Source organism: Lepisma saccharinum, chromosome 1 (assembly GCF_977018435.1).
Source record: "Lepisma saccharinum chromosome 1, izLepSacc3.1, whole genome shotgun sequence".
Taxonomy (NCBI): domain Eukaryota; kingdom Metazoa; phylum Arthropoda; class Insecta; order Zygentoma; family Lepismatidae; genus Lepisma; species Lepisma saccharinum.
The window spans coordinates 172,817,495-172,844,545 of NC_139229.1; the positions used below are offsets into that span (position 1 = coordinate 172,817,495).

General features: G+C 38.6%; 1 protein-coding gene across 5 annotated transcripts in view; it reads left to right on the plus strand.

Moving 5' to 3' along the window:
- Window positions 1–27,051, plus strand: part of Rlip (Ral interacting protein) — a 67,863-nt gene that overhangs the window by 28,553 nt on the left and 12,259 nt on the right. For all 5 annotated transcript variants that reach the window (XM_083142742.1, XM_083142761.1, XM_083142751.1 and 2 more), the window contains 7 exons: window positions 10,593–10,734; window positions 12,013–12,212; window positions 14,168–14,284; window positions 17,786–17,930; window positions 21,244–21,421; window positions 22,325–22,455; window positions 24,529–24,724. In XM_083142742.1, coding sequence (XP_082998868.1) covers window positions 10,593–10,734; window positions 12,013–12,212; window positions 14,168–14,284; window positions 17,786–17,930; window positions 21,244–21,421; window positions 22,325–22,455; window positions 24,529–24,724 — 1,109 coding nt within the window. The remainder of the gene's footprint in view (window positions 1–10,592; window positions 10,735–12,012; window positions 12,213–14,167; window positions 14,285–17,785; window positions 17,931–21,243; window positions 21,422–22,324; window positions 22,456–24,528; window positions 24,725–27,051) is intronic.

The following is a 27,051-nucleotide window of genomic DNA, read 5'->3' on the forward strand; positions in this document are numbered from 1 at the left end:
CAATTTATCATTCGTCCTCGGCTTTGCAATTATCCTAGAGAGGTAGAAGAGTGACGTAAAACTAAACATAACGTACCAAATATTGTTATCAGTATCGTGCTGGCAAAGAAACAACAACAAAAAACATATTTCCTGAAGGTAGATATAAGTAGCTTGGATGGCAACACAACAAGCAAAACGAAGGAGGCACGAAGTTAGGCTGCGTCTGTTAGCCTTGGTTACATTATCTGCCTGATCGAAATAGAATGGGCACTTCCGGGAGATCTTTCCGCTCGAGTGCGAGGCTCTTCACACACCCTTCTGATGCAAGGGTGGTTGTCAACGCCCCCCCCCCCCCTTCCTGGAGAGTTCGCTTAGTTTACAGTCAGGGGGTGCTCGTTCGGCGGCGCAGATTGTATGCGCAGTTGTCCGTGGATGAATTACGTCATCGTCGAAACGCTCGGCACGGAAAAGGCTGGTTCCTTACGCAAATATTGAGATATTTGACAATGAATATTTTCTAAAATATAGTAGCAGGGGAAAAGTTACAACTTTTACTGTTAAGATTCATCCTTTGTAATCAATTTATCACAAAGTTGATTCAAATGTGAAAAACGGTTTTCAAGAAATCGTGTTACGAAGGAACCCCTGTTTTGTTCTCTCCAGGCTTCCAATGTAAGGGAGTTTGGATTTCTTTTTTTTCTATGTTTTGAAATAAGATTATTTTGTTCTTGTCAACTTAAATCATGCCTAAATGCTATGGAAAGCTGTGAAAACTATTATCAGAAAACTAACGGAAGTAATCTAAAATACCACAGCTTGATTGATATAAAAAATGCGGGATTGCCCATTTTTATGAAAGTCACTGTGCGAGATCTAAAAGCAGAACTTTTTAATGTTGTATGTAAATGTAAGGGTGTAATAAACGTGACTGCTTCCCAGGCACGTATCCAAGGGGGGACTTAGGGGGCTCGAGCCCCCCTAAAGTTTTCGGTTTACACTAGATAAAATGAGATTTTTTGATTCTTGTGGTGTCAAATAAAATAATGTGACGTTAATTTAAGGAGAGAAATAATTATCGAGGCAAGACGGATAATATTCTATAACCCTGTTATTGGTAACAGCTCGTATCCAAGGTGGGAATCAAATGGCTCAAGCCCCCCTTCAGAAAATTTTCAGTTTACGCTAGATAAAATTAGGTTTTTGGCTTCTTGAGTAATATGGTGATAATTTGAGAGATAATTATCGACGCAAGACGGAGAATGTTCTATAAGCCTGCTATTATTAATAGCGCGTATCTGAGGTAGAGATCAGGTGCCTTGAGCCCCCCCCCCCCCGCTCCCCAAGGAAATTGTTCAGTTTACACTGATAATATTAGGTTTTTGACTTGTTGAATAATGTAATAATAATTTGATATATATATATATATATATATATATATAATTATTGCCCGACCCTGTGGCCGAGCGGTTAGCACATCGCGCTGCGACGCCAAGGGTCCCGGGTTCGAATCCCGGTCGGGCTTGGTTGTTTGTGAATGTTCATTCATCAATTTCATCCTTTCATCACTCATCCTCATCTTCGCAAATTAGCCAAGAGGCACAAAACGCGAAGTAAAATAAACTAAATCAATCAATCAATATATATAATTATCGACGCGAGACGGAGAATGTTCTATAACTCTACTCTATTATTGTTAATAGTGCGTATGCAAGGTGGGCATCAGGTGTCTCGAACCCCCTACCCCAGGATTTTTTTCAGTTTACACGAGATAAAATTATGTTTTTGTCTTCTTCAATTATGCGACGATAATTTAAGGAGATGAATAATTATCGACGCAAGACGGAGAATGTTCTATAACCCTGTTATTGTTTATAGCGCGTATCCAAGGTGGGGATCGTAACTCGTGCCCCCCCCCCCCACCAGGAAATTTTTCAGTTTACACTAGATAAAATTAGGTTTTTGTCTTCTTGAATAATGTGACGATAATTTTAGGAGAGAATTACTTATCAAGGCAAGACGGAGAATGTTCTATAACCCTGTTGTTGATAATATTGCACGTAAACTTTTCTTACGCTTTCGGTGTTGTCGTAGCGAAATTGAACACTATGTAGAGACTTGTCAACATTTGGAAGCTGCACAACAAAGGTAGCGCCACAGGTAGGGCGATTCGGATTCATTGTAATTTTTTAATCTCTGGAAAACGCGAGAGAGAACCTTCTTGAAAAAGAGAAGGAGTTGAACTACTGGCAATATTTACGAATCGTTTTATCTGCGGAACGTTCTAGAATATAATGAGGATATAAATACGCAGCTTCAATTTCCCGGTTGATCTGTACAACAGAATCAGTTAATGAGACTTCAGAGGTAAGTGTGACAGTTCATAAAGTTGATTAGTGATCAGTCAGTGTCCATTGGTAGCTTTATAAGATCTAGTGATTCGAAAATGAAAAGGACTAAATACCGTAAAGTAACGAAGTTTACTACTAGTTCCAGTTCGGTCCCAAAGCTAAAGACATTGACGACAGCGGAACGTCGAGTAGTGCTACGAGTAGTTCGGGTTGAAAGACGAAGAGATCGAAGGTCTCTCTCTCTCTCTCTAAAGTGAATATTTCGGCAGTATCGGTCTGGGCATTGGGGACATTATCTGCCCCCAGTAATAATTGAAGGAATGCTCTTTTAGCCAAAATATGCATTTTTGTGTCGTATGTAAAATAATAATAAACATGATTGCCCCGGGATATATGATTTACCCCTCCATCTTTACTATTGCGCCATCACTAGCTACAACATATTTTGATTTCTATTGTTCCCACATATTTATTTTAATTTTAGTATTGTTAATCATATTCCACTGTGTTACCTCACGTAGCCCCCCCCCTACACACACGTACGATTTCAGTTGTAAGTTTTAGACTAAGCTTGTCAAATGTCCACTTATATCTTTGTATTCTTGAGCCATTTAAAAAAAATAATTTCGCCCCTTCTTCTGGACTACTTCATAGCAATGTTTTCCCACTGAAAACCCCTTTGCAGATCGAGATCCGGCGCTATAGCCTTCCCAAGCCACCGTCCCCTCCAAATACTCTCTTGGCCTCATGAAAGAAAAATATATGTATTTCTACGAAATATTAATTTGACTTGGCAGTTTCTTTTTTCGAACAGGAATAAGTTTTAAATTTTAATAGCTTATAAATTTACACTAGCAATTTTTAGTAAAGATTTTGCGTAACCCTAAAAGTACATTTAGAGACTGCAAGATCAACTCTCGATATTTCAGATATATTAATAATTTTCATCACCTCGTCTTGTAATAATTATTTGTTACTTCAATAACCTCCTCGCAAATGTTTCTCGCATATTAAAAACATGGATGCCATTTCCTGTTTATTTCCTTGTAATGCTGACCTCCGTGGCGAAGTGGTTAACACAACGCTTTACGATGCCAAGGGCCCCCAGGTTCGAATCCCCGCCCGGGCATGGGTCTACTTTCCTTTCTTCAATTTCATCATATCATTACGCATCCTCATCTTTGCGATTAACCATATGTGACAGATAAGCAAAGTAAAATAAACTAAGTCTATTAATCAATTATTTTTGAAACTCTTTAATTCTTCTTTAGCATGCCACGTTTTTTGTTAAAATTATATTACGATTTGTAAAATGACGAAATTCTTAAGGAGAACACGCAACTTTCTTATTGGGGTGTTCATAATGTTGAGTAGTACATCAATATTATGCGTACGTATCAGGGTTCGATTTCGATATTTAGACGCTATTTGGGGACAAATGTGTAACATTTAGGTGCCAATGCTGACAATTAGTGCCGAAATGCGATTCAGTAGTAATATGTCAAGACTCAAGAACTAGTTGGGCGGAGGGGGGAGGGGGGATTATGGGTACATTTCTAGGGCTTATAGGATGAAAAAGTATAAAGAGACGATTGGAATGCCAGCCGCAAGGTTCACGTTAGAACAAAGAATTCTTATGTATGACACTTACGTGAAAACAGTCTCGTGTCGAGACGTGTGTAGGCAATTTGTACAGAAATTCCCAGGCGTTTCACCTCCACATAGAGATACGGTTAGACATCTTGTCCTTAAATTACGAGAAACTGGATCGTTAAATTGTAAAGCACCTAAGCAAAAACGACGGATTCTAACCGAAGCAAAACTCGATGAAATTGGTGCAGCGTTAGAACGTTCTCCAAACAAACCTCTACGCCGTGTTTCACAGGAGATGGGCGTGTCAAAATCATCGGCACATACAGCCACTAAGCTACTAAAATTAAAACCGTACTCTTATAACACAGGTTAGTGCTCGTTTTGCAATATTTATATAAATGTCTGCATATGTCCATAAAAATAAGCGGGCATTACAGGCCGCAAATGTCGGCATCTCCGTCAGCGCCGCCCGCCACGCTTCTCCCGATCTCTCGGCTGAAGATCGAAATGAACGCACGGTATAAACTGATAACACATGTGTATCAGTATCATGTATGTAAATACGTGCTTCTAAATTATTAGGTGAAAGCTCCCCTTCGTTCAAATACTTTCGACACTTGTGCTTGCCACTGTTCATATAATTTTGATTACTCTCACATAAAAATAACCAGGAATTTGTAGCGACCAGGACACATGCAGTAGCAGTTGGTTGTTGGGTAGATGATTATTTAAAAATGTGTGCGTGCGGTTGCGCGCACCACATTACATTTATAACCTTCGTGATTGTTGCTTTAAGCATTGCATCAATCATTAGAGTGTGCACGATGTAAAATTATTACAACACACGCGCAAACATTTATAGTTGTATCTCATTCCAATTTTATTGATTAGCTTTCGGACTTGCGGACAAGAGATAGGCATGTTAAAACAAATTGGTACTGTTAAAACGAGAGAGAGAATGCTTGTATAATAATAATAATGATAATGTTGAAAAATTAAAATCGTAACATTTCTTAGTAATTTGTGTTCTTACACATATTGCTTTACCATGCCATAAATTAAAAACTTCAGATCATATGCACCATGCTATTATCCTTGTCCATAAATGCGACAGGAAATGTTTATGGTGGTATTACTATAGGTGTATAATGAGTACTGAAATCTCTCCCCCGAGTTTCTTAAGGACATAGAGGGAAAACAATCCCCTATCAGGCTCTGTAGGTGATAGACTTCACTACTGAAATCACGGCATATGAATCACTGCACCCGTTGACGGGTCGAAGGCGAGAGGAGTGGGAAAGTAGAAACAGAAAAAGTATCGTGCCTGCCAACAGGCGACAATATGTACCGCCTAGTGTAGTGGGGGAGTTCTTTCCAATCTACGTAGTCACACCGAGGGATGAAAATGTGTATCGCATATGAACTGCGACTCCGATAAGATAAATCTTACAAAAGCTTTAAGAGTGATCTCTCACTGCTAGACTCGCTACTCCTGCACTGAAAAATAACACGTCGCGATTAGCTTAGATTAACTTGAGTACCTACTGAAATGTCGAATGTCTGCAGCTCTTTTGTAGACTCTGTAGTGCAACAATGTATTTAAACTTCTATTCCCCCATCCCTCTTAAGAACCATTATTTTGAAATTCAAACAAAAAAGGGATATTTGGATAGTTGTATTTTTTGATTGGCTTCATTTTTTTATATGTTGAAGTAGGTAATGAGAAATGAATATTGTGCAATTTTGAGACCTTGAAAAAAAATTTCTCTCCCCTGTAGAAAATGTCAAAGTTCAAGGTCAGACCGCCCATTTTTCATAAAAGTGAAACATGGGTAAGTTCGGAGTGCTGTATCTTTAGAAATCAACATCCCAAACTTTTGTTTCGATATACTGTCAATATAAGACTGTTTGCTTATATACATTCAATTGTTTTGATGGGACATTGTTGCTTTCCATTGTTATGCGGCAACCAAGAGGTCCAAAATGCAGTTTTTTTTTCCGTTTTCGGCCCTTAATATCTTCGTTAAGCAACAGTATCCCCAAAGATTTGTTTACTGGCCATTGAAGCTCACTATTAGGACAAGCTACCTGATATAGCAAATTACTGGGATATTGATAATGTTAGCAGATATAACCCTTTGAATACTCAAAAATTGCGAAATCCGCATCTTTAGAATTAGGCCTATCTCAAAACAGCATCAAGGTAAAAAATACACTAAATATGCCAACTTGTAGGTGAATATCTGTACTAACACCAGAAAATTAAAAAAAAATAAACTTTGGGGCCTCGTCCCATTTTCGAGAAAATAATTTTTAAAATATTAGGAAACGTCAATGTAAATTATCATACTTCCTCCTCTATCAGAAAATGGAACAGACATTTCTCCTACTTTTCTTTGTTCCAAATGGAACAGCCCATGTCTTGACAAGTTGTGGGACAGTTTTAGTTTTTCTTTCTTTGATGGAAAAGCGTAGTGCTAACGTCGCATCCTTGTAATCAAGGGGTCCTAGGTTTTATGCAAGGTTGAGGTACAAGTTGTTCGGAATCCGGGACCCTTGATTGCAAGGATGTGACGTTACCACTACGCTACCCATCAAAGAAAGAAAAACTAAAACTGTCCCATAACTTGTCGAGACATGGGCTGTTCCATTTGGAACAAAGAAAAGTAGGAGAAATGTCTGTTCCACTTTCTAATAGGGGAGGAAGTATGATAATTTACATTGAGGTTCCCTAATATTTTAAAGATTATTTTCTCGAAAATGGGACGAGGCCCCAAAGTTTATTTTTTTTTAATTTCCTGGTGTTAGTACATATATTCACCTACAAGTTGGCATATTTAGTGTATTTTTTACCTTGATGCTGTTTTGAGATAGGCCTAATTCTAAAGATGCGGATTTCGCAATTTTTGAGTATTCAAAGGGTTATATCTGCTAACATTATCAATATCCCAGTAATTTGCTATATCAGGTAGCTTGTCCTAATAGTGAGCTTCAATGGCCAGTAAACAAATCTTTGGGGGTACTGTTGCTTAACGAAGATATTAAGGGCCGAAAACGGAAAAAAAACTGCATTTTGGACCTCTTTGTTGCCGCATAACAATGGAAAGCAACAATGTCCCATCAAAACAATTGAATGTATATAAGCAAACAGTCTTATATTAACAGTATATCGGAAACAAAAGTTCGGGATGTTGTTGATTTCCAAAGATACAGCACTCCAAATTTACCCATGTTTCACTTTTCATGAAAAATGGGCGGTCTGACCTTGAACTTTGACATTTGCATAGAGGGGAGGGAAAATTTTTTCAAGGTCTCAAAATTGCACAATAATCATTTCTCATTACCTACTTCAACATATAAAAAAATGAAGCCAATCATAAAATACAACTATCTCACTTTGTTCGAATTTCAAAATATTGCCTCTTAAACAATAACTAGTATTTCACGAGCATTGGTGTGCAATAAGAAATTTCTTCGCTAGGCAAATTCACACTATAATAAAATAGAATGATACTAATAAAAATATAATAACACTAAATCTCGTGATTCTGGGAGGTTTAAATTTGTTCGGGAGACTGGGAGAGTGAGTTCGATCCCTGCATGCGTGAGGGGGCAGGGGTAAAGGCAACCAGAGCAGGCGCGGAGCGTCCATGTAAGCCGTGTAAGCCGGGCTTACACTTTATTAGTTCTAGTAAAATATATGTAATTATATGGCAAAATTCCTAAAAACTTCAAAGTTCAACTCGGCCCGATACCAGTCTTTGAGATCCTGTTTGTTAGATTGCAACACTTCAGCACCAGACTGCACATGAGAACTCCCGCCTTTTGCTTGGGGAAAGTTGTAAGCCGTCTGAATGTTGCCTTACAAATTTCTGACCGCGAAGGAGCAGTGCCTACCGTCGCCCACCGTATCTGGAAGGAGAAGATCAAGGAATATAGGGAGAAAAGCGCGTTGAAACCCTAGGTGTGTAAACCTACGGGCAGAGGCTTACAACAGCGTTGCAAACCTCATGTTTAGAAAAAGTGTTGTTCATGGACGTCCGCAGTATTTCTTTCCACCAGGGAGGATTAAGCAAAGTATTTTTTTTCAGGGGTTAGGGTAAACTAGGTATATTTCCCTTCTCAAAATATACTAATTCAATTTGAAGTTAACATTTTTCTGCAACGCCCTTACAATAATAAACTATTTGATGTGACTGAAATGAAATTATATGTGTGAAAATGGTTGACATTCATTTTTCAGGAAGTGTCTCTTCCCCTTGCCCCTTCTGGACATCCATGATGTCGTTTAAACTCCGAAATTATGCTACATACTACTAAATTGTTCTGGGATTTTCATATTATAAATATTAATTTATAACAAAAACAAATATAAATTCGAATGGTTCAACCAGCGGCATGGGTTCCACGTTATGTGAAAAGTTTGAGAAAATTCAACCACAACGAAAAGCGGCCCTGTTGTTTTATTTATATCTCCAACTTACAAACGACTTTTTAAACTTGTGCGAGATTTAGCACCATTATGCTTGGGTTGGCTTCACTGAATACGCGCTAGCGAGACACAGGTCCTGCAAGAGGAGGGGCTCCAGCGTTGTCGGATATGAATGGTTGACTGCAAAGGAAATTTGAGCCGGTGGTGCTTCAAGGAGGTTTTTTCCCAGGAACAGGGAATTCTGAAGCAAAAAACTAACAGGAAGGGGAAAAAGGAGAAACCTAGAAATGAGCGAGATACGGGAAAACTTGATACACATTGATGTGCTAAATTCTTGTTGTTTCTGTTTTTCGCTTGTAGGAGAGCATAAACATTAGACATATTAAGACTCTGTTTTCCGTTTATGTATGAACTCAGCTGGTAATAATTGAGCTAAAAAGTGAAATAAATGTTAATGAAAACTGAAGATTGAACCAATTTTACAAATTCCATGTCAAAGTGAACCAAATATTATTAATTACATAGTCCGTGATTCAAACACTCTTCGAACAACCTACGAAAAGCCTGTTTATGATCTTTTAGGTGCTAGATTTGCTTTTACACTATCCTAAGAAAGCACTTACATGTCCTTTGATAGAAATTTCTGGATATATCCCTACAATTTGTGAGCATTTCTTTTATATTGTATTTTTTTTTACTAAATATAGGGAATTTTAAGGCAAGAGAGGGAATTTATTTATATCCGAAAGGGATATTCCCCTCACAGTCCGAAAGATCACTGCTTTGAGCAGTGACCGATTTTGGATCTGGTTTCTTTTTGTTTCCCCCTTCTTGCTGTGTGTTTGTTAAAGTCTCGAGGTATTGCTTTTGCGAATTCCATCTATTGAAAAGCGGACTGTCGTCCCTGTGCTGTGGTGTGATACAGTAGTGAAGTGCATTATGGAATAAAATGAGTGTGATTGTGAGGTGGGGTGGAGAACTTGTTGAAGACGCCATTGTCCATCAAGGATTTTGTGGCCAAGAAGAAACTTGTGGATATAGATAGGCCCACCCCTTCCTTCTCTAGCAGACATAGTAACAGAAACGAAAAATAAAGTGCGCCGATTTTGCGATTCATGATACGGAGCTGATATTTGGTTATGCGGTTGTAAAAAGTATTCAGCACTTTTCTGTTTCCTTCTGTTTTCGTTTGTTTATTATTATTCATTTTATCTAACTTTGCATATTTTTTATCGATACGTTACTCATTGTGATAGGAATAACACTGACTTAATTATCAGATATCCAGAATTTTTAATTTGGTGAAAAATTCCAGGGAAGTGTTCTGAAAAAATTGGGGGGGGGGGTCGATGTGTTTGGATAAATCACTAACCATGTCAGCCCAAAAATAAGCACAACGGGAAATAGCCTTCGTCATGCTAGGCTTACACTGTTGGAAAGTCACGCTCCGCCACTGAACCAGAGCATGGTGTTGATCACATCACCTTCATGATGGTTGATATCAAGAATTAGTGAGACCCTACCTCAGCATCCCTTGTGTGCTGGAACAGTTAGAACATTATATTTTTTATAATAACATGCACTACTTTATAAAAATGAATATGTATTTGGTTTGTTTTTTAAGTCCACTTTATGCACAGAAAGGCTAACCAGGACTGGACGTACAGTTTAAAGTGGAATCCGAACCTCCTTGCCATGTGTCTCCACTGGGTATCGAACCCTGGATCCCTTGATTACAAGGTGATGATGTTACCACTACACCACTGGAAAGGCCTTAAATGCATATGGATTATACTATAATAATAATAATAATAATAATAATAATAATAATAATAATAATAATTATGCCTTCAGTTTTATCTCAACTAGATGATCGACCTAGAAACATTTCTGTTGTATCACCATGTGTAGAATTCTTCATTAACATATTGACCACAATTAATGATACACCCTGTATATAAAAACTGCTGTTAACCAACAGAAGGATTGGTGTGGGTGTGTTATAGTGAATTGGATTTGTATGAATATTGACCCCCTTTTTGTTATTCAAGCCTGTTGTTTGCATTCGTTACATGTCATGCCCCGTTGCCCCTTCCTTCCTGTGAAGGTGGAGAGTTGCAAATTTGTTCCCCACCCACTATTAGTGGAACTCGGCTGCCGTTGTAGCCAGCATATGAGTGCCTCCTCCCTCAGAAGGTATTACAGCTGCTTGCTGAGTACTTCTTTCTACTTTTCAGTTAGCGATGATTCCCACGAGAGGCCATCAAAGAAGGACCTTCTGATAGGAAAACGGAAAGACAAGAAGGAATCCAAGAAGGACAGAGGATATGCTGCACTGGAAGGGGAGAGCTCAGCAGAAGAAATGGACCTGGAATTGAAGTAAGTTTTTGTTTTAATGAATTGCCCCCCTTTCCCCTCCTTATTTCAAATTCCATCAAATTTTATACCTTTGCCAAATTAGCAACAGAAGTTTCTTTATTCTCTCAGCACAAGTAATTATGTTTCTCCACATACTACAGGCTGTTCCAAAACTATTCTACAGTTTCATGTTTAATAACTGATGATTTATTATTACTGTATCAGTTATTCGTTGTTTCAAGTCACCAACATTATTAGCAGGGTAGCGTCAGCTTTGCTTACACACTGTATTTGTTTTTGTGTGTTTTTACATATGTATAACTAACTGTTTGTATTGGTAATTCATTTATGTGTGTAATTTGGCCAGATCATATATTAGTAAAAAAAAAAAATGTAAAGTGTTCTCCTGTGTCCCCCTGGTCGTGAGTGGGGGTGATGTGATCAGCACCATGCCCCTGACCGCCTTTACCCCCAGGTTTCCCCAGGTACCCATGTTATTCGATGCTGGGTGGGCGCCGGGGCTGCTTCCAATGTTAGAAAAGTTCCCGGATTTGAACCAGCTGGGGATCAAACCCGGGACCTTTAGCATGGTAGTCAGACACATTACCGACTGAGCCACCACGGCCACAGATCATATATTAGTGTTAGTTTAATTTCAACTGTGAATATATTCTGTAAATTTCTGGTTTTTCCACAAGTTCTCTGGAGTGTAGTTTAAATGAGCCAATGGGATTTGAACCTTCAGCCCTCCCCCCACACGAGTGAGTGAGTATAAATATTGCTTCTCTGGCGGATGGGTGACAGAGTGTCTGAAACTGAAATTTCGAGAGAGAGAGTGTGGAAAGTTATCTTACGGATTTCAGCGGACTGCTATCAGCGTACAGAGAATAAGGCAGTTCCATCGATGTAAATAAATGTATAAAGCCCATTTCTGCAACTTTCAGCAACAACCCTGCAACGTTAATTTCGTAAGTTCTTGCCTGTCATTTTATTATTTAGTTCTGAGCGCTTTGGTGAGGGATGGGATGCGAACCCAGGGCTAAAAATGCAAATTAGTTGTTTATTTGAGTTTTTTCTGCCAGGAGCAACCTGTGTAAGGGTGGTGTGTTAACAGGACATAGAATTATTTTGGTCTTGTCCTTGGATTTTTTGTGTGTGAAAGAACACAGGCAAAGAAAGGGAAAGTGAATAACGATTGCGGAAAAGGGTCAAAATTCTAACGAGGGCTCAATCTGTCTTGTGAAACCCTGCTATTGTTTTATGAACACCCTGTATATTGAACTGTATTTCCTTTTGTAGAAGCCCTTCAAAGTCCAAGAAATCAAAATCCTTCAAGTTCCCCAGCAAGAAAGACAAGAGGGAAAAGTCAAAGGAGAAAGACAGCAAGGACAGTGAGAAGGAAGACAAGAAGGAGAAGAAGAAGGAGAAGGAAGGAAAGGTCAAGCTAAAGCTCAAAGAAAGGAAAAAGTCCAAGCATGGAGATGAAAGTATTGACCTGGGTAAGTTGCATCTTTTCTACCCTTCTGGTGTACTTTATTGTTTATCTGTATTTGTGCATTTAACCAGTAACTGAAGTGGAAATTCGTACATTTGTGAACGTTGTCTTTTACAATGTCTTTTCGAAAGGTAAAACCCATTGCAGTTACCTAGTTGCATACATGACATAAGGTGGTTAATGAACACTATAGTTCTTCACTGAATCTTTTCAATTTTTATTGGATCAGTAGAATATCAGTTATTGGTATCAGGAAATTTATGTACCTAGTCTGGCCATAAATACTGTTACAAACTTTGGGCTTGGACTGTACATCTGGTAATCATGCTCATGAACCATGCTTGCCCGGAAGTTCACTCCTGACCATTGTGTGTTCAAGTGTGAAAGAGTAAGCGTGTATCTTCGTGGTGCGAATATGAAAACAGAGTAGCCGTAATTGCTCTGCATATGGTTGGAAAGTCACACACTGAGATTTTCCAGACCCTAAAAATCCTGAAGATCAGCAAAAGGTTTGTGTAATGGACAATCCATAGATTCACTGAGACTGGTAGTGTGAAAGAACTCGTCCAAGAGTTGGTCGACTTCGCACCATATGAACAGCGGTGGCTGTTAAAGCAGTGGTGGCTCGTGTCTGCCAAAATCCCACCAGGAAGAAAGTGATAATGGCATGGAAGCTGAACATTTCAAGACAATCAATGTCTTGGATGACTTTGGAGTTGGAGCTTACCGGCGGAGTACTAGACATTTACTGGCGCAGATGGAACTGAAATCGAGAATGCTCCTGTTGTGGTACGGTGCCAATGGGCCTGGCAGGATTCTCTTCACTGATGAGGAAGTGTTCGCCACTGAAGAAAGTTTTAACCACTAAAATGAAAGAGTGTATGCTTCAAGCTCTCGAGAAGTTCGTGAGAGAGTTCCCAAAGTTCATGGATGCCACCAACCCTCCTCAGTAATGATTTGGTGGAAGGTGAGCTATGAGAGTTCCACCAGGCCTCATTTTAGTGAAAACCCGTGCGAAAGTGAATCTGGGAAGTGTCCTGGAGCCTCTTGTGGTGCCGTTGAACCAAACAATGTTTCACAATGAACCCTGGAGCTTTCAGAAAGATTCTACCCGAGCTCATAAGACGAGGATGATGCGACGGTGACTGGAGACCATTGTACTCTATTTCATCTCCACTGTTGATAGACCATCTGATAGCCCTGATTTCAAAACCCTGTACTGCAAACTGTGGCCAGTGCTAGAGATGACTGTCTGCAAGAATAGACACCCTATAATTGTAAAGTGATCCTTGATGGCAGCAATGGTTTTCTTTCCCATCGACACCATCCGTGCTGAAATAGCGGCCTTGCCAGAGAAACTTTGAGCCTGTGTAAAGTGGACATTTTGAAAACTGGTTGATGCTATTTGTGTGTAATGCATGTAAGTGTAACATACTAAAAGAAAATGTAAAAATCTGAAACCATATTCAACTTATTCACAAAATAGTACGTAACAGTATTTATGGCCAGACTAGGTCGTACCTGATTAATTATATTCTTTTATCTTTGGCTATGTACATAGTATTTCTTGCATTTTTGTGATTATTAGTTTTCTTCTTGTTTTTGTTCAAGAGTTGGTTGTAAGAGTGTCACATGACACATAAAATCTTTTCTCTTTTATTCTATTATGACAGCCTCTTAAGTTTTTCTGTGAGGAATACAAATAAAACACACAGTAAGTGCATTTTTGTTATAATATAGTGACACAAGAGACTTTAGCTATGCAGTGTTGAAGTAAATGTAGGAAAATGGTTGTGTGTAAAATCATGCTGATGTAGGGAGATAACAGGAACATGTTGGAAATACACAGAATAGATTATTAAAAGACTGAGCTATGTATATTCTTGCTATTATTCATTTACTGAACAAGTAGTTCTGCATGCCAATACTAAAATGTAATTATTTCATTTTGACGTCCAGATGAACAGCCAGTGTTTGGTGTTTGCCTGCAAGTGGCTGTTGAAAGAAGCAGGTGCCATGATGGTGTTGACATTCCAGTTGTAGTTAGAGAGTGCATTGATTTTGTGGAAGAGCAAGGTAGGTTGTAAGTTAAACTTTACAATATTTTTATCGATTTTAATTACTTTAATGTAGACTATACGACGCACGGTTTTAGAAGCGATATCGGGCGGAGTTACGGAGAGCGTGTCCTTGGCGACCAGCCAATAGCAGGAGTGCAACGTTGTACAGTTAGGAAACTGCGGCGAGCAAGTTAAGCTCCGTGTTCTGTAATGTTTTTGCACGCAAGAAGTTCTTTATAAAACTCACAACTAAAAGGTTCATCATTGCATGGGACACGACATTATGAACCTGACTGTCCAAATCTCATGCATTTCCGTCGCCTACAGCCGGAGATATCGTTTCTCGAAGAAACAAGGGAAATAGCGCATCTCTACACACACACACAACGACCCTTCATTTTCCTTCAGTGTTCCGGCTGTTTTTTTTATTTGCCACCTTGTTAACCCCGCTGAGTTGTGTCTTGGTAAAGTATGAACAATGGCCCTTCATTGTCGTGGGCGTTTACGAACATTGCGAGTCTGAGTCACTTTCAGTTCAGCGTTTTCATAACAAGGGCGGTGTAAGATAATTATACTCGTACGCCACGAAGAACAGTTGTGAGACGATTCAATATGGCCCTTATTGATTGATTAAATGTTGGTTTATTTTACTTCGCTTTTCTGCTACCTTTGGCTAATCGCAAAGATGAGGATGGATGATGATATGATGAAATTGATGAAGGGACACTTACAAACACCTATGCCCGGGCCGGGATTTGAACTGTGAAGCACTGTTAAGTCCAGCCCTTATGTTCGATAGTTATGCAATAGTGTGTGTTCTGCGAGTGTTACTTATAATTTCGTGCCGGCCCCCATGGTAGAGTGGTTAGCATATCGCGCTACGATGCCAGGGATCCGGGTTCAAATCCCAGCCTGGACATAGATTTTGTGAATGTCCACCCATCAATTTCATCATATCATCGCTCATTCCCATCTTCACAATTAGCCAAAAGTGACAGAAAAGTTAAATAAAATAAAGTAAATGAAATCAAATTAATAATGTCGCTCTCGAAACCTATTACAAGTAGTACAGGCACCAAGGGTAAAATATTACGTTCACAAGACAGAAATCTAGTGTATTCTTGCTTCAAGGAATTGGCATCGGAAGAAGTGCGTGCTGAAACAGTGTTTTCTCAGAGTCGAGAACTTACGGCTAAAGTGTGTGGTGTCTGTGTGCATACTGTGTGGCATATTATATAACAGGGTAAGGTATCTACCACAGAAGTCGGTGAACCCCTATTCAAATCTTCTGGGAAACATGCCAGAAAACAGAAACGAGAGTGATGATGATGACCTTGCAGTTCCTCTACAATAAATACCTTCAAACTTCTTTCAGGTACGAGTTTCTCTTATATGCTGCAGTGATATGATATAATTCTGTGTAGAATTCTTTACTATATATTTCATTGTACTCAAATATCACGTGCATGCATTATATATAAAAAGCTGAATATTGGACACGGCGAAATCTCTGCGTTTCCTTTCTGCTAGCAGTTGGTTTGGCAGCAGCGCGATAGCACTGGCTGCGTATTGGCTGAACTCATGTTTCGTCTAAAAGTGTACGCCGTATAGTATGTATTGCAATTATTTCTTCATAAATCTGTCAGAATATACAGAAATAGATGTCAAAAAAAGTTTTATACCAAGTTATCTCGGGCTGTAAACCAGTTACTAATTTTAATCAAAATACAAATCTTAGCAACCATATTTGTGCTTAAAGATTGTATGACTTTGGTGAAAAGTCTATAAGTCTATATTAATTACTGTGTTTTGTTTATATGCTATTACTAAGATTTACAGTGTTCAATTTTTTTGAATTGTCATGGCCTGATTACTAGTTACTCTAGTTCCTGGTCACTAATTCTGCCATCAGAATCACTCAAGAACTCCATTGGCAAAGTTACACAGTTATAAATGCAATATTTTTATTACAAGAAATTATCCAACAGATTTCCACTAGGACACAAGGTTTTCCAAGCTTACGCTTTACCATGCTTCGAATGACATCTGTTGAGGAAAAAATAAACACACAAACTCCTGACACGAATTCATTCATGATAGAAACATAGGACTGAAAATAGTCACAAACATGAGATAACCCGGGATAAAAATATTTGATTGGAATTTGACACTTAAGTTTACTTGGGATAAGGACTGGAGGAGTTAATGAAGAAGACAAAATTCTGGATTTTAAATTTTTCTGCATTTTAAGTTCATTATCCACAGCCCCTTAAGGATGTATTCTCGAGTTTCCACTGCAATACATGCAGAACAATATTGCAGCAGTAAGGTCTGATTAGACTGCAAGTTTAGCACATACATGCTTAAGAATATTTTGCTGTATGGACCAAATATATTAAACTATGCCCTCATGTAATAGTGTGATAAAAAATTTGTATGTACCTGACAATTACAAGGAACCCTAAATGACTAGTGAACACTAAATATTTTTAAAAAATTAATCAGCAAATCTGGAGGAAAATAGTATTATGCCTACTTGTCTGTACATCCACGTTGGTGATATATGATGTCCTTGATAACAAGTAATTTGGTAAATAATAGAACAAAATTCTACCTTATTTCAAACATCATTTATGCCATTTAGTCTGATTCTCTGCCTGTATGTATCCAGTTAACAGTGTTATTAGCAAAGAAGCAAGCTTTGTCAAGGTGAAGTATCTCCACTTTAAACTTTTTAATTAATTTGAATTAAAATTTAGTTGCACACTTATTTTTATTTCATGTTGCTTTTTGCACCACTTTTAGCTAATCTCGATGATGAGTGATGATTAAATGAAATTGATGAAGGGACAATCACAAAGAATACCCATGTCCAGGCTAGAACCCTCGGAACTTCTGTGGCTAGTTGAAAGTCAACCACTTAATATGCTTGGCCACCAAGCTGGCTCATTTAGTTATAATAACAAGCAATGCACACCTTCAAGAAGAATGGTAATATAGTGTGTTATTTCCTAATGTAAAAATTGTAGCTTTTCTGACAACATTATTTGAACAAGTGTTGTTGGGTTACCAGCCAGTATTAACGTTAGTATCCATTGTATGTACTAGAAACGTTGGATGCAATGTTGGCTGGTAACCTGAGAAGACTTGCTTGAATCTCCTAATGTATTGTACAAAATAGTGTTTATTATATTTCCATGCTGAATATAGTTGGAAATTTGACGTTATGTTAGATGTTTGGATAGAATATACAATAAATTTGAAAGTGTTCTTATTTATTTCGTTGCCACTAACATTATTGATCCATATTGAGTGTTGAACTCTAAATTATATAGTAGTTTTAATAACAGCTGTATGAGGAGAAGCAGATGTTCTATAGTTGAAGTAAAATATAATTATATCAAGTACATTCATTATTTGATAATAGTTTTAGCCTCTGAATATGTATGTGATCAAATCAATTTTATGTGTAATTATTGGCTTTGTAATATACATGCACGTGCAATGTTTCTTCTAGGTCTGAACTATGAGGGTATTTATCGATCATCTGGCATGAAATCCAAAGTCCAGCAGCTGAGAAAAATGTACAATCATCGAGAACCAGTCAACTTGTACGACTGTGATCCTCCCATAGTCACTAGCTTATTAAAGCAATTTCTTAGGTATGAAATTTATAATATAATTGTGAAGTAACAATATGTAAATTACATCATTTTGGTATGAGGTGCAATGTAACAAGGTCCTACTTTAAAGAGATAGATGTCTTTCAACATTTGGAAACGTCCCTTTAATGTTGTTCTATCTTTGGCACCTTGCCAAGCACTTGTAATTTATTTAAATTAAATTTTGTTGAATTACTCCAGTCTATCTCTTTGGCACTTTCCATTACTGTTTCTGTATTTAATTGTAGTTGTGCACAGTGTGAACTGTGTGAACTGACGTAATTATTATCTCCTGACTTACATAGTATGGCAAAGAGAGTGCCTTTTTGTTCTGACAATGCATAATGGTCCATGTACTGGCACGTTTGTTCATAGCAAGAATAAAAAGTAATAATCATTCGTCAACTAAAGAAACGTAGATATGTACAATCATGTATGAATATATCACAGTATTTTTCAGTAGTTCTTATGATTAACTTAGCTGCCGAAACCCTGTTCCCATACATAAACATCATCTTGTAGAGAAATTAAAAGTATAATAATGTATATATTGAGTTTAACGTGATTATCAGAATAACTAAAAGGTCTAAATGTTATAAAAATAATGCAAAATTATTCCTAATTTTTATATAAACTGTGCAGGGCCCTTTACACAGTATTCCTACCTAGAAAATTAATTATTACTAGGGTTGATCCAATAGCACCTGGAACCAATGGCAATACTCGTTGTAACGTTCCTTCCGTGTGCTACACACTACACCTGGAAGCGATGCAAAAGTCTACCCATATGTGCTAGCATGTAGCCAGCCATAGACATGAACTCAAAGTATCTCAGGGCTTGCCGGGTTTAGTAAGGAAAGGTAAAATATCAAATAGTAAAATTTTATTTATATTTACACACGCATGTAAATTACCAGTTTAGCACACTCACACTTATTTAATTTAGGAACCTCAATTAGTGTGTGTAACCAATAGCGGCCTTTGTATTTGACACGTGCCACGCCACCTGGGGACAACATGCGTGGAATCACAAAAGTGTTGTGATCAAAGGATACCACAGTGTCAATCAGGCTACTTCAAGGGAACGGACAGGTCCCTTGGTATGTCCAGTCAGTAGCAAGAGAAGGCGAGGTACAAAGGGAAGGTCTGGGAGCACTCAGGAGACTTGGGCGTGGGCCACCACGACCTAAGGGTAACACACCAGGCTCGTATAGGGCAGACCTGGCAGGTAGGCTATCTGCTTCTCTTCTTTTCCTCCTGGCTGCTTGGCTGTTGGATCCTGGTCGAGGCAGCATCCAGACTAGATATTGGAACCAGGTCTTTCGCAGTCGGTATCTGAGCTCCAGATAATAAACCTTTTTAAGCAAGGCCTCAAGTGAAGAGTGCTCCCCTGTGCTTAGCACAACGCCATGAAGGCGTATAGGAGGTGTGGGGGTAACGCCCCACATTTTCTTGATCCGGTCGTGAGTGGGGGTTATGTGATCAGCATCACGCCCCTGACCGCCTTTACCCCCCAGGGTTTCCCCCAGGTACCCATGTTATTCGATGCTGGGTGGGCACCGGGGCCGCTTCCATCGTTAGAAAAGTTCCCGGATTTGAACCAGCCGGGGATCAGATGTAGTCAGATGTGTTACCGACTGAGCCACCGTGGCCATTAAGCAATGCCTCATCACTAGGAGAATATCAACTCTGGCCCTGGCACCTATTAACCTGTTGGGTGAGATGAGTCAAGGCAATATGAATAATAAACCTTTTCCTGCTCCCTCAAAAATAGGCAATAGTTACGCTGGAGAGTTCAATGAACAAACCGATCTCTAACTACGCACTGATAATGATCAGGCTGGAAAGTTCATACGAACTAATCGATCACTGATATTTTTAATCGACTGAGCTCCGGGTCTGGCTGCATCGTTTATATACTGTTTAATAGCAGCACAGAGGTGGGTGCAGAAGATCGGAACTAAGCTGGCTCCAGCGTTGCAAACTCCCTTCAAATTTAAGAGTTGCAACCTATGTGCTATGAATTATCATGTTTTTACATTGTAAAAATCACTAACATAAAAAGTTACTGAAAGCACATGGTAATACAATCTTAACCCTTGTGTGCTAAAGGACTTAATGTTACAATAACAAGTTACATTCAAAGAAATAAAAGAATACAAGTTTCATGTTTAACAACAATGCACCCTAGATTAGATAAAAGATAAACTGAATGCATAAGCCTTGCAGGGCATTTTGCATGCTTTCTTAATCATCCTTAATAAAACATTTTAAAGAATATGGCAACCACACAGGATCGCTAAATGTGGTGACCACGCAGGGTCGTTGCATCAATATCAATACCAATACTTGTATATAGTAACAATTTAAATTTATGCAGGCTCTTTATAGATGTTGATAAATTAGTATTCCATTCCATCTCTATCATTTCCATTTACCAGAGCTGTGTTTTAAAATATTCACAGGTTCAAATACAGAACAATCAGAATATTAAAGTAAGTGTCATTTATACATAAAATGGTGCAAATATTTGCACAGAATGATGGTATTTGGAAATTTTACATAATTTCCTCGATATTTAGACTCTGTGAAAGTGTCATTTCGCATTTTGTGTACATATTGTGATTAATCTGGTACAATCACCAGTGCTATCATCTGAGCCCTAATATTATAGTTATCTTTTCATGACTGTAAATCATTTTCTACAAGTTGGACAAAATGATTTTTGAATGCTTTGAATGCACTTCGCTAGAGAGAAGAGAAAGAGAAAGAGAGAGAGAGATAGAGAGAGAGAGAGAGAGATAAATACAGGGGGATCCGTGGGTACCTGGGGAGGGGGAGGAGAAGGAAGGAGGAAGAAGAAAGAAGAAGAAGAGCAGAGAAGAAAAGAAAGAAAGAAAGGGAGAGAGAGAGAGAACAAAGAAATGTTTGGAAAGGGGGGTAAAGGTGGCCAGGGGTGTGGTGCAGGAAAAAGGGAAGAAGAAAGACAGAAAATATAAGTTTCTCCTTCTCTTATATCTTTCTTCTTGGTTTTCTTCATTATAAATTTGTCATTCTTTCCTCCCTCTCCAAGATAGCCAGACCAGTCCTAGAAAAAGACAATCTCAATCTTCCTCCCTGGAGAGAAAGAAATGAAGAGAAACAACTTTTCTCACTCTCTCACTCTCTCTCTCTCTCTCGTCATGTGGGAAAGAAGAAATTACATCTGATTTGTAAAATTATGATGGTGTGTATGAAATTGCAAATACACCACTGAGCATAATGTTTCATGAAAGCTATCCAATGCTAATAATGATTGTCCTTCTATTTTTAGAGAATTGCCAGAACCAATTTTAACAAATGAATTGTTGCCAAAGTTTGAAGAAGTGTCTGCTTTAAAAGATACAAGACGGAGGGAAGATGAGTTTGTAGCCTTGATGGAGAAACTCCCAGCATGCAATAGGCTACTTCTTGCTTGGATATTTGTTCACATGAATCATGTGATTGAAAAGGTAAGTGGTGCTCATGTCAATCACGAAAATCAGCAAATTTGAAACTGATTTTTCTTTCTGATTACAAAGCTGTTAAAAGTACGGCTATTGGCAAAGTTTTAAGTTTTGTCAAAAAATAGAGTGTCTGACCAGCATAATATTTCTCTCACAGTAAGACTAGTCCAATTATAATTGAAAAGTATGTGATATACATACCAAACCAAATGGCCTAAATGAGAAATCTTCAAACAACATCAGTTAGTGTGTAAATGGTAATTAATAGTTTATGTCAGAGCAGAGAGCAAACACATGGAGCAGTTGTTGGATATTCATTCCTGTATTCACCGTCTCATTGAAGTTTTTAATATTTATATGTATTATCATTTATATGTAGTATAGTCAATTGATGTATTATCAGTTATCAACCTGTATAAATGGTATATTGGCACTTTAGTATATTGATAAGCAGGGGGTAAACAAAACTAAAAATAATTCAGGAGTCGTTATTTATATATTTTTCAAGTAGTGGCTAAGAGAACCATGAGTCCAACTAAGATAAAGCTACACATTTTGAAATTTGACCTTAATAACTATTTTATTAGTACAAGATTGGATTAAAAGTGATTTTTTAAGACACATTTGCGTTATGTATCTGATTTTCCACCAAAATACAGAAAACACAGAAACAACAAAAACATATACTGTGCTCGTTATTGAAAGAAAAAGAATAATGGAAATTTCTAAGAGGAAACTTGAAATACGATTCAAATATTTTTTTTAGAAGTAAATGTGAAGATACAGGTGCCAGGTAAAAATTTTCAGGTGCCATCCTGACCGGGCACCCTACATTTGTCTACCCCTGCTGATAAAATGTTCGTATTCATTCATCTATGTGTTTCTTCAATTTCTTTTCCTTTTCTGTAGGAGAAGCAGAACAAGATGAATTTCCAAAACATTGCTCTTGTGTTGAGTCCAACCATGCAGATCAGCCACAGGGTATTGAATGCTTTGTTTTCTCACAGCAAGACATTATTTAAAGGAACAGTATTGAAGAAGTAAGTGGTCATTTGATTTGATTGTTACTGTCATTTCTTGAATTGGTACATTTTACAGTTATTTGCTTGAATTTTGGATGTAACAGTACTTGAATTTTGCTTATTCTATTTTGTCTTTCTACCTCTTTAGGCTAATCCTGGAAATGAAGATAAATTGTCAAAATAGATGAGGGACAACCACCATAAAACATTCATGCCATACTCATTCATGGATGCACCACTTTTGCTCGCTTGTAATCGTTTGAGTGCCCCATTCTTAAGTATGCTACGCTTGAGTGTACTGCATTCATAGTAAAATGGTGGACGGTGTTATTGTTACGCAAAACATTGTCTTGTATTACAAAGCCTAATCACCAGCACTGTCAACTGAAAATCAATACATGGAAGGAAACTACTCCATGCAATTACAAATTCTAAATAATAATAAACACAAATGAACATAGTTATGACCTCCAGCAATGATACTATCAGTCAGCAGAAGTAAATACTGTATTGTCTTTTTCCATTAAAGACAGTAGTAACATAGACCTAATAATAATAGAACCCTTCATTTTTAATTAATTTTAACTTCTTATTAAGTCAGGATGGGAATAAATGTAATGTAGAATAGGTGTTCCAGGTGTGGGTCTAGATATATACAAAGGTCGGCCAAAAAGTAATGCACAATCCACTGTAGCTCAGGAATGGTAAGGACTAGGGAAATGAAATTTTGGAGGTAGAAGCTTTGGTCCTTTGGAAATGTCACTCAATGTATGATCCATGTGCTTCACTGCACTGCAGCCATCTTTGTTTCCATGATACGAGTTCACTTTCGTAAAATTCTTTAGGTTGGTCTTACACCACTTTTTCACAGGCAATGAGCTCGTTGTCATCTGTAAACTGTTTCCCACGCTGATGAGCCTTCAGTTGTTGAAACAGATGGAAATCCGATGGCACTAGGTCAGGACTGTATGGGGGTTGTGGCACCACTGTCCATACCAGTTGGCCAATGTTCTGAACTGTCATGAGTGCAGCATGCTGTCGTGCGTTATCGTGATGCAACTTGATGACCGTTACACGTAACTCTGGCCTCTCTGTTCCAAAAATAACATTGTTTGTTAATGGTCATTCCATGTTCGAGAAAGTCTATGCAATTCACCCCCATGGGATCCCAAGAGAATGTCACCATCAATTTGTTGTGTAACCTGGCAAGTCACGGCTTCTTTCGCCATGGAGATCCGGAATGCCTCCATTCCATAGACTGCCTTTTGCTCTCCGGATCGTAATGAAACAGCCAGGTTTCATCACATGTAATGATGCCATGAAAGCATTTTGGAAAATCCTTGGAGAAACTTTGCAAAAGATCATCACACGTGGTGTAAAGACCAACCTAAAGAGTTTTATGAAAGTGCATTTGTGTCATGGAAACAAAGATGGCTGCAGTGCAGTGAAGCACATGGATCATACATTGAGTGACATTTCCCAAGGACCAAGGACCTACAAAATGTAATTTCCCTAATCCTTATCATTCCCGAGCTACAGTGGATTGTGCATTACTTTTTGACCGACCTTTGTATATGTTTATATCACAGTTTTAAAGAATAAATTTGTACCTACTTGTGCAATGTATTTTTGTCTTAAGGATAGATGTTGTGCCACAATATCTGGAAAATAAATGTGTTCGTAATTCCATAAAAAGTGATCGGTAGTGAAATCATGGATCATTGCACCAACGCACTTGGCCCACTAAAGTGGCTTAAACGATATATTTTAGTTAGTTGTCCAGTTGGTGGTTCATTCAATTTTTACTAAAACTGCAGTCGAGCATCAGTTCCCTGATCAATGTAGACAAACAAGACAATACTTACGTCTGTGTGTAATCCACACTCGTTGTACCACCGAGAATTAAATTTAGGTTGCATATTTATGATAGATTTGCACAGTGTTTTTGTTGGGAAACATTTCTCATGCTTTTACACTGAGCAGGAGTTGTAGTTTTATCTTTAGGAAACAGCCATGTTCCGAGTAGTGTTATCTGCCCATTATCTGCTCTGACCTTACCCTTTGTTAGTGAGCCTGTTATCTCTTTTGCAGATACATCCCCCCTATCAGTGCTGGCAGCCCTCTTCTTCCTCCCGCGCTGCCTGAAACTCCCACCGGCATAGAGGAGGAGATAAGGAAGCAGGAGTCCTTGCTTAATCAAATCCACCAGGAGATGAACGCAGGCTACGTTTCCAAACGGAGGGAGGAACAGTTGTGGGAGGTTCAGCGGATCATAACTCAACTTAAGGTAATTATGGGATCGAATTCATACGGTTAATCTTCAGAATTCTTAATCAAGGCAATTATGTGTGTGTTGTAAGTGGAACAGATTAGTCAGTACCAGTGGTGTATTCTGGAAATAGGACATGGTTTACCACAATATTTCTTATTTATTATACAGCATGTTCCAAAATGATTATTGGGCTTTCATAGACGTTTAATTTCCGTTATATGTGGAGTACAAGGACAAAGCTTATATGGGAGAAAACAACAACTCAACAAGTTTACATAGTGTACGTTATAAATGTTCAATGTGAGCACCTTTAGTGACATGGCACACATCCATCCGGTAGTCCAATTCTTCCCAACACTTTCATTCAACACTCTTGGACATCCGTCCCGCACCGTGATCTAAGGCGTCATGCTTTGGGCTTTGGCTACAGGATGTGCACAGTTTTGAGTCTCCTCGGGGAAGCGTAACAACTTTTCTCCTGAGATTTTGGCCTGTGTATGGGAACGGTGACCACCCACCATCGTGAGGAAATTTGGGAGCTACGAATTAGTACCGTAACCTGGTCATGGAAACCTACAACAACGACTGGGGGTTCGTCGTGCTGACCACATGCCACCCCATAATTGGTTGGAGATTCTCCCACCTCGGGATCAGGTGAGAGTGAGGTTGACAGTTGGTAGATAGGCCAAGGCATTTGCACCATGGGTTATTATTACTCTTGGACATACAGAACTCTTCCCTTTGCAGACACATCCAGTTGTTTGAAACTTATTAAACCATCGACGAATGTTGTTATCGGATGGAGGATCACTTCCAAATCACTGTCGAAAATCTCACTGAACTGATACAGCAGAACCACACCTTGCAAATTCAATGACACAAAAGGACTCCTGCATGATAGTCACCATCTTGTAATACACCTACGCCACTGTGATTGATGGGAAACACTCAAGGTAGCGAACTTCCACAGCCGTTCTTATCATACATGTACGATATAAACATTCACCTCTGTCTGTTGCAATATACAAACTATACTTGAAACCCCAATAATCATTTTGGGACATGGTGTATATTAATTACATAATTAGATATAATAGAAATAAAACACCAATGCAGTCATGCAAGTAAAACAAAAACAATAGTCTGACATCTTCAAATTTTCCAAGTAAAGCTTGGAGGAGAAGAAGACATCAGACGATGAATTCAAAATAGATCTGACACTGCAGAAGGCCAAATCTTCCACCGACGAAGACACGGAGGAGTGCCGAGAATCTGAAGTGGGAACAGAGGAAGAGAAAGCAGGGGGAATGCAGTCATGCAAGTAAAACAAAAACAATAGTCTGACATCTTCAAATTTTCCACACTTTCTTGATCTCGGCCGAGCTGGGTGTGATGTGATTAGCACCATGCCCCTGGCTGTACCATGGCTGCCTTAACCCCCCAGAGTTTCCTCCAGGTACCCACTTTATACGATGCTGCGTGGGTGCCAGAGCCGCTTGAACAGGTTGAAAAAGTTTCATTTCTCCCCTGCCGGGGATCGAACCTGGGTCTCTCGCATGGTAGTCAGACGCCCTAACGACTGAGCTACCACGGCTTTCCTTAATATATAATTAAAATGTTCACTTGGTGTTGAAACATTTTTGGGAACAAGCAGCGACACCACAGTAAGTACGCATATTGCACTACGACACTAGGGGTCCTGGGTTCAAATCCCGGCCTGGGCATGAATGTTTGTGAGTGTCCATTCATCAATTTATATCATCCCTCATCCCCATTTTTGCAAATTAGCCAAAAGGGGCAAAAAAATCAAAGTAAAATAAAGGAAATCAATCAATCGCAGTAAGTACATCATGCTTTGAACATTTATAAATTTAGTGGCATTTAATTCTATGTATAATATATTCAGTTGTAGAAATATTCTAATTTTGTTTGCAACATTTGAAGGCATGGCTGCTATACTCCATATATATATACCGTGCGTTCATTTTGATCTGCAGCCGAGAGATCGGGAGAAGCGTGGCGGGCGGCGCTGACGGAGATGCCGACATTTGCGGCCTGTAATGCCCGCTTATTTTTATAGACATATGCAGACATTTATATAAATATTGCAAAACGATCACTAACCTGTGTTATAACACGCAAAAGTTCTTCTGTAATTCATCCAAGTTCTGCTCTTATATACACAAAAAAATACGCTTTAGAAACGATGTTAAGAGCCACAGATAATAAAACATTTTAATCATAGTTTTGACCAGTAACGTCCTGCTTAAGTTTATATCCTTGAAAGAGTTTTGTGCCGATGGGGATCGTTTGGAGGTTTTGAATGTGCAACACTGTATCAA